This window comes from Astatotilapia calliptera, chromosome 7 (genome assembly GCF_900246225.1).
Source record: "Astatotilapia calliptera chromosome 7, fAstCal1.2, whole genome shotgun sequence".
In the NCBI taxonomy this organism is placed as follows: domain Eukaryota; kingdom Metazoa; phylum Chordata; class Actinopteri; order Cichliformes; family Cichlidae; genus Astatotilapia; species Astatotilapia calliptera.
The window spans coordinates 36,786,083-36,794,120 of record NC_039308.1 but is presented as its reverse complement, the minus strand read 5'-3'; the positions used below and the strand labels follow the sequence as shown (position 1 = coordinate 36,794,120).

Sequence of the window (8,038 nt, the reverse complement as noted above, 5' to 3'; positions counted from 1 at the left end):
GGATGTTTGTGAATCAACACACACACATACATATATATATATATATATATATATATATATATATATATATATATATATATATATATATATACATATATATATATATATATATATTTCATATGTATAAATATGTAAGAAAGCACAGTTTTGTTGTAATTTTTCTGTCAAAGATTTGACCTACCTGTATTTTTGCTTTTATAATTGTACCCTTTTTCTTTTCTTTTTTTTCCTATTTTCCATTATAAAGCAGTTTGTTCCCTGCATTATACTGCAGGGAACAAACTTAATATTTATTTCTTCAGCTACTTGATCCAGACGTCAAAATAAAGAAGTTTCTTTACTTTTAAACCTGTGTGGAAGTCTTTCACTCAGAGACTGGCTGGTTTTCGGAGTTGCAGCTACAGGCAGCTGAAATGAGGACATTCCTGGTAGACAGCCTGGGTGGAATTTGAATAGTACAGAGGAACCGCCTGAAGCTGATTGGTCGAGTGCGACATATTTCCAGAGCTCCTGCTTGTCACTCAGCAGATCCCAGGCGGCTGATTGGCTCCCGCAGAAGTGGGCGGGCGCTGTTTCTAGGCTATATATACATTCTGGTTTTAGGGCATCTGCAAATGATTGCTGGCTTTCAGAGGGAGGCGGATCTCTGTGTCCAATGTGTCTCCACAGAGCTCACTTGAACCTTTCTCCTGGAACCAAACGAGCCCCGCTGAGATAGCTGAGAGCCGCTTTCTCTCTCCCGGAGAGGAGCTGGAGGCTGACCGGGGGAACGGAGCAATGATCAGCACCATGGAGTGCGCCGTGGACGCGCAGAGCCTGATCTCCATTTCCTTAATGAAGATCCACAACTCCAGGACGCAGAGAGGAGGAATCAAGCTGCACAAAAACCTGCTGGTCTCCTACGTGCTGAGGAACGCCAGGCAGGTCTACATCAAAGAGAAGTACGCGGAGATCTACAGGATGCAGCAGTACGAGGAGGTGATGACTGTCTGCAATGAGATCCAGGAGCTCAACCCGCTGGATCTGGAGGCGGAGGACGCGGAGGACGAGGAGCAGGCGCGGACTGCTTGCTGCGCAGAGGAGGCGAGCGCGTGCGGCTCTCCGTGCCACAGAGGCGCGGCGCATTGCCGGGCGGCGGGTACTGTGGCCGGCTGCTCCCTGTTGGAGGACGGCTGCAAAGAGCCGGAGCCCTCCTATTACCGCAGCTGCTGCATGGAGGCGCCCCCCGCGCCGCTCTGCGAGCAGTGTCCCGCAAACAGCAGCGCGCACTGCAACAAGACCACGGTGTTGGACCTGGACACGCATGTGGTGACCACGGTGGAGAACGGCTACCTCCACCAGGACTGCTGCTGCGACGCGCTCCAGTGCGGCCAGAGCGCGCAGTCCCCAGCCAAGAAGCGGAAGGTGGAGTTCGGCTGCTGCGCGTCGGACGCGGAGGAAGCGCCGGACTTCACGGCGGCTCGCAAACGGGCCAAACGCGAGGACTGCTCCTACTCTGCCCCGGACTATACAGACACTTCCAACATCTCCAATCTGATCTCCATCTTCGGCTCGGGGTTTTCGGGGCTGCTGAGCAGGCAGGCGGACTTGGAGCAGATCTGTAGCAAGCAAGCCCTAGCCAGCCTCGGAGCGTGGACCCGAGCCATCGTCGCGTTTTGAATGGAACACTTTTTGTTTTGGGGAGGGGAGAGCGGGCTCAGCTGGAGCGGGACTGTGTGATGCGTCCAGCTCCTGTGTGGGTGATGAGGGGGTGGGGTGGGGGGTCAGTTTGCTTCAAACTTTAAACGTTCTGAGGTCCCAGAAAGTTTACAGAATCGCAACATTCTAGCAGAAAGTGAGAGAAACTCTGCAGAAATGTGGACGCTTTTGCACCTTCAGTAACATGGCATGGTCACAGGAGAGGGAAACTTATCATGAGACACAAGTGGTAAACAGGGGGTCAGTTTTAGCGCTTGTATTCACAGCAATGCTGCTAACTACAGCTGTCACTTTTCCCTAACAGTTTTGCAAATTTAGCCTCTTATTTTGTGGAAACTAGGTTACAGAAATTTGGGCCCTTATGGGGACATTTAGGGGTCAGCTTGTACTCCCCTTTCTTCAGAATTGGGCAAAGAAAGTTTCCAGTTTTAAGTTTGTGTGTTCCAGCTCCCCCTTCCTGCCCGCCTTTTCCAGTGTCAGCCATAATAAAATCCCATGTGCTAAATAAATCAACAACTCCAACTGAATTGTACCTCAAAGCACACTTGTGTCTTACAAATCAATAGCAATGCTTCTAATTGGAGGAAATGGAGGCATTCCAGCTGAGCCCACTCTCCCCTTACAGTGTCTAAATCGACTTTATTTTTGCAAGGAAAAAAAGAAAAAGAAGAAAAGCTATTTATTAAATGAGCAATTTAATGATAATAGTTCTTTGACAGGGAGAGGCGGGAGAGTTGTTGGTGTCATGTGCAGGCTTTTCATAAAATCTGACAGAAATGGATCCTTTGCCTTAAATCCAATGCACACTACTGCTAGCTATTGTCATAAACAGAAAGTCCATTATTGGAAGTGACTGAATGTGTCTGCCGTCCTCTCCCGTCCTGAAACTCTCAAACTGATCTTGCACACTCCCAACAGCTTTGTCGTCCTGTGAAGCACCACGTTCGAGAACTCATTCCCCAGAAAACACTCTTGAAGGTACACGGACTCTGAAGCAGCTCATATCGCTTGATGGAGTGCCAACACTTTATTCCACGTGGTCGTCTCTGCACCTCCGCTCCCACCTCCCTTCCAGCGTGTGGTAGTAAACAGTCCGGCTCATTTCTGACAGTCTGACATTGTTTTCTTAATCATGGTTGTTGCTCAAAGCCTTTCACAGCAATTCATGATTCCAGCTTTGGTTTTGTGAGTTTCACTTTGTACAAAAATACACAAAAAGTACATAAATAAAAGAGAATGATTGATTTTTAGTCCTTTTGTTTTAAAAAGGCAAGCTCATGTTTTTAGCCATAACCTGAGAATCCATGCGTTAGCTTTATGAGCACTATGTGTACCAAAATAAAGAGAGTATTCAGCCATTCTCTACATATTTTGTTGTTATTCTTGTATTTTTGTGCTTAATAAATTGTATATCACCGGGTAAAACTGTTCAAGAAAATATTTGTTAAAATTTATAATCTTAATAAAAAATGAAAACCTTAAAGCTTGTGTTTGACTGCCACATGAGGTGCTGGGATGCAACCTGATAATCATGCACACACACAGACTCACACTAAATTATTAATGACACACTTTGATGCACAGGCGTTAAAGTTGCGCTGAGCTGAAAGCCGCTGTTTGCCATCAGAGGGGCTTTCCAGCACCGAAAGGGTAAATTTTAACATCAAGCCATGATCTGTTCTCAGACCTAACCAACAGGTTTAGTCATCGACACTCAACCAAACTGCCGCTGAGCACAAGAGCAAAATAGTCTGTCAAAAAACACAACGGCTGAGGATTGATTTTCATTTCGCATGGGGGACTCTGAGCCCGGTTTTACCAGGTGAAAGTCCTGGGTTTGACCCCTTTTATTCGCCGTGTTCCTCTCTGTGCTGCTCTCGCCACTGCCTGAGCCACTCTTCAGTACTTTTCCGGTGTTTTCCCCCCACCTCCTGAATTGCAAACCGATGACATCACAGCAGCGTGTTTGGTCAGTTGCAACAACACTTCCTGGAGCAACATTACAGTGTTGTAGGAACAACAACAACACAGCAACAGCTACCAGTGTGCTGGTCTGAGGCTACAGTTATGTGTGTTACTGGGTCACATTCAAAGGTCTGTCAGTTATTCAAATCTGGATTTATATACACTCACAGCTAATCACACTTTTGCTGGACAGGGGCGTGAATGACTGGTAGAAAAAGTACAGAGTGACGTTAAGTTCCATTAAAATGACTTCTGTTAGGGTTAAAATAATCCTGATGATTGTTATTTCACTATCAACTCAGTATCCCTTGGTTGTTGTTAGTATTGATAATTGTTTGAATTAGTGAAGTTAGGGAGTGCAATCATATCTTTGGCTCCTGATGAGGTTGGGGGCGTGCTTCAACCACTGGGCGATAAAGCCAGGTTAGCTGTTTCCCTCACAGAGAGGCATAAGATAACATACAAGACAAGAAATACTTTATATCAGTTGAAATAAAAATGATGATCATTATTTTTGTCATCAAATCTGGCCTCTGAATTTTTCTAATCTTGTGTGGTTGCCATTGCCGACAAAGCTGGGCTGAAGACACAAGAGTACAATCGTGACGGTTTATAGTGCCATTTTAATGATATAACACTACAAAAGGTCAGAGATGCACAGATTAGAGACTTCATCTATTCCTACACCAGTGCTGATGTGGAGGTTTTGTCCTAGCGTAGAGGCTGATTGTTCAGGAGAATGCTGAAACAACTAGTTGTGACATCAGCGCTTGAATAAATGGTACAACAGCACTATGGCGACCAATGTGACAAACAAACATTACAGAGCCATAAAGAGGCGTCCACACAGGATGAGGCTGTGGGTCAGAAAGTTAGTGGGTTGATCTCCAATTCCTCAAGTTGGTCAAGATACCGAACCCCGAGTTTCCCCCATTGCATCCCTCTGGTTGTAAGAAATCATTTTGAGTGGTCAAATAGAAAAGTGCTGCATAAATACCAGTCTGGGAAAACAGCAAGCAGAGACCATGAACTACCAAATAATAGGAGAAATATGAAAACCATTCAAAAGTAGAAGAATTCAGATTTAAAGTTTTCTCAGCTTAAGCTACATACACACCACAAGCGATTCACAGCAACGTGACGACCACAACATGGCCAGTGAAAGCTAATCACTTTATATATGGTACTGGCTTTTAAATAAAAAGATCCAAATAAAATAGTAGTAATAATAACAATAAAACAAATGAGTGAGTACCTTTAAACAAAGCACGGCCATTGTCTTGCACTGATTCTTTATGCAGAGTTAAGCTAGGTTAGGCTAAGATAAGCTAAGCTAACTACCTGCTGGCTATACATAGACTAATAAGTTATAACAAGAGATTATAAATCCCAGAAAAAAATATCTAGTCTTATTTATTATCTCTCAAAAAATGACAGGCTAATAATTTAAAATATAGCTTTTAAATGGATTAAACAGATGATTAGAGATTAGAAAACTAGATATAGCATTACTTACTGAACTCTATAAGTGTTATTTGGTGTATTTTTAAAAAAGCTAAGCTAGATTTTACTCTGTGTTTCTGGTAAACTGAGCTTTTTGGCAATTTAATAGCAACCTAACTCCTTATAAAATTCATGACTGATTTAGGTTAGAATTATTTTTAACACGATTTAAGTCAATTTCATCTCCGAGTGTTAACAATATAAAATACTCTGTTTTTCTTCTTTATGACCATATATCAATCTTAATCGATGAAGCTAATATATTATATGTATTCTTTTCATTAGATTAAATAGTATTAAATCCACTAAACATAATATAACAACTAAGAACAGTAAAATTCAGGCTTTTGGAGGCGGTTGTACATACAGTATGTATTGGCCATTGCAAAGGCACAACACTGTTTTCTTAGATTATAATACATTTCTTCATTTTTCTCCAATTTGTCATCAGTAATGAATCATCAGACACTCTGTGAGCTAAACGGCTATCTATTTTGCCTCCTGCTCCCATGATGCACTGCTTCTACCATATGCGACATAGCTCACACTTCACATCTCAGCCTGCAAATTCCTCCTCCAGAAAAAAAAAAACAACAACTTTGAGCCCTGTTATCTCTGCTCTGTGCCACTTGGTGGTGTTCTTTAAAATCAATGAATGAAGATATCAGCCGGGCTGTGTATGCAGAGCAGAGCCACCTCGGGCTGACCCTCCCTCCATCACTCAGACCTCAACACCCTCCTCCTCCTCCTCCTCTTTTTCCACCTCCTCCTCTTCCCGGCTGGCTCGTATTTTGGGGTTTTTTACATCAGAGTGAGGCATCGCTCTTCCCCAGCACATCACATCCATCGCTTACTGCTGCTGCTCCTCCAGCTCTGCAGGCTTTTTCCAGCCGCCGCTACCCATAATAACTTGCAGTAGGTAGGCTGTAATTGAAGTGATGAGGCAATGTGGATAATGCATTGTGTAATTATGCGGAAATTGGAAGCAGGGGGATTTATTTACAGAAAATGTCTGCCTACTGCTCTGAACCACGATTCAAAACACAATAAAAAACACGAAGCGATACCAGAAATGTCTCATGGCTCAGACCTCTCACTGCTGTGTAGATGGTGCTTTTGTTTTCTGGTGTATGCACAGCTCCTCCATCTGGAGTGGGAAAGACTGACACCCATGCACACACACACTAATGCACACACATACACACAAGCAAAGTCAAATGTTTAAATAAAGTTATTTCATGCATTTTGGTTTTATCTGCTAATATTATTCAGTAGTAAGACATTTAGCACTCTTAAAGAATCTGATTATGAAGCAAATTAAACAGCTATCCAGATCAAATCAGGACGTATGCACAATAAAAAAAATAGCAAATATTTCACTAATCTCACAATTTTTCTGGTCACCTGGTTCTCCGGAAAGGACAATACCAGGTGTCAGGGGGTGATGTGGGGTTGTTGTTGTTGTTATGTGGGGGTGCTGGAGAAAGAACAACAACAAGAAGGGGGATGAGAAGGAGGAGGAGGGGGAAGATAACAGAGGCAGCACTGAGGGGGGAGGGAGGCTTTGTCAGGAGAAGGGGTTTGATGTGTTGGGGGGTTTGCAGGGGAGGGGGCACATGTGACAGCAGAAGGGGTGAAAGAGGGGGGAGGAGGTGGACTGTAGGGAATAGGTGTGCTGGGAGGAGGGGGCAGCAGTGACCACACAGGTCAGACAGGTTGTGTGATGGGAGGGGGAAGGGAGGTCAGGGAGGGTTTTTGTCACCAGGATCTGATGCAGACCAGGATCTGGATCAGGATCAGACAAAGTGAGCTGAACTCTAATCGGTTTCTGCTCTGACTATTATGGCTTTGGTAAATTTAGGATTTATTCCCATTTTATAGCACTGATTCACAACAGCAGCCATCATGGAACACATTTACAGCAGTTTTCCAGAGCAGGTTTGCTCATTTCAGTTTAGTTTTTGTTGTTTGAAGTTTGGTCTTAGTCTTTTTTCATTATTAATGGCACATGCTTGATGCAATATTTTGGAGAAATAAGTGATGGTAAGTACAACTAACTTTTCAAAATCAGTTCACTCGAGGTCTCGTAGACATCGAAGTCTAACTAAACGCATCTGTTAAAGCCTCATCAGGCAAGCTGTGATGACAGATTTCACTGAACTGACAAATGCTAAAACTAAGAACTTTTTCTCTATATTTTATTTTATTTTAGTTTCCCAAAGTTCATGGAATTTTTTTAGTCAGTTTTAATTTTTATTTTAACTGAATATAAAATACTTTCTGCTACTAGTTTTAGTTAACTTTAATAACCCTGTGTATCACCATTTCTATGTAAAAAGATTGGTGCAAACATTTACGTCTCCTCCACTGGATGTGTTCTTGGGGTTTGGCACTTGCTTCACCCCATGAAAGCACCATCTCATTTTACTCTGACATCATTGTCCTCATTCAGGTTATCTTAAACCTCTTCTTAAAGCTTTCCAACAGCAGTCCGTCTAAAGGCAGCTTTTGGAGCTCTTTCACTGGGAATCCTTAAAATGAATCTGAGCAACCTTAGCCATGTTATCTTAATTTCGAGTTGCAGCTTTTCATCTTCCAAAGGTTGTTGCCAGAGATCTCTTTTTTTTTTTTTTTAGCTTGTAGAGCCTTCTAAGACAGCTGTAGAAGGCAGTTTTGATCAAACAGTTTGACTTGTTTTGTAGTCTTGGCGCAATGGTGCCGTTTCAGAGCTAGAGCATATTGTTTTGACTTTCAGATGTTATAGAGCCACACCTCTGGCTTTGTTAAGTCTTGGCTTGATGTTTTCCTGACTGCTAGTCAGGTCGAGTTGAGTTCTTCAGCATTCCTCTGAATCACTGAGTGGGTTGGCATG

The 8,038-nt window shown here is 43.1% G+C and overlaps 1 protein-coding gene across 1 annotated transcript; it reads left to right on the top strand.

Moving 5' to 3' along the window:
* The first annotated feature begins 579 nt into the window (after window positions 1-579).
* On the top strand, window positions 580-1,723 carry ier5l (immediate early response 5-like). Its single transcript, XM_026174567.1, has one exon. The coding sequence runs from the start codon at window positions 778-780 to the stop codon at window positions 1,657-1,659; it is 882 nt and encodes a 293-aa protein (XP_026030352.1). The 5' UTR covers window positions 580-777; the 3' UTR covers window positions 1,660-1,723.
* Window positions 1,724-8,038: the final 6,315 nt, after the last annotated feature.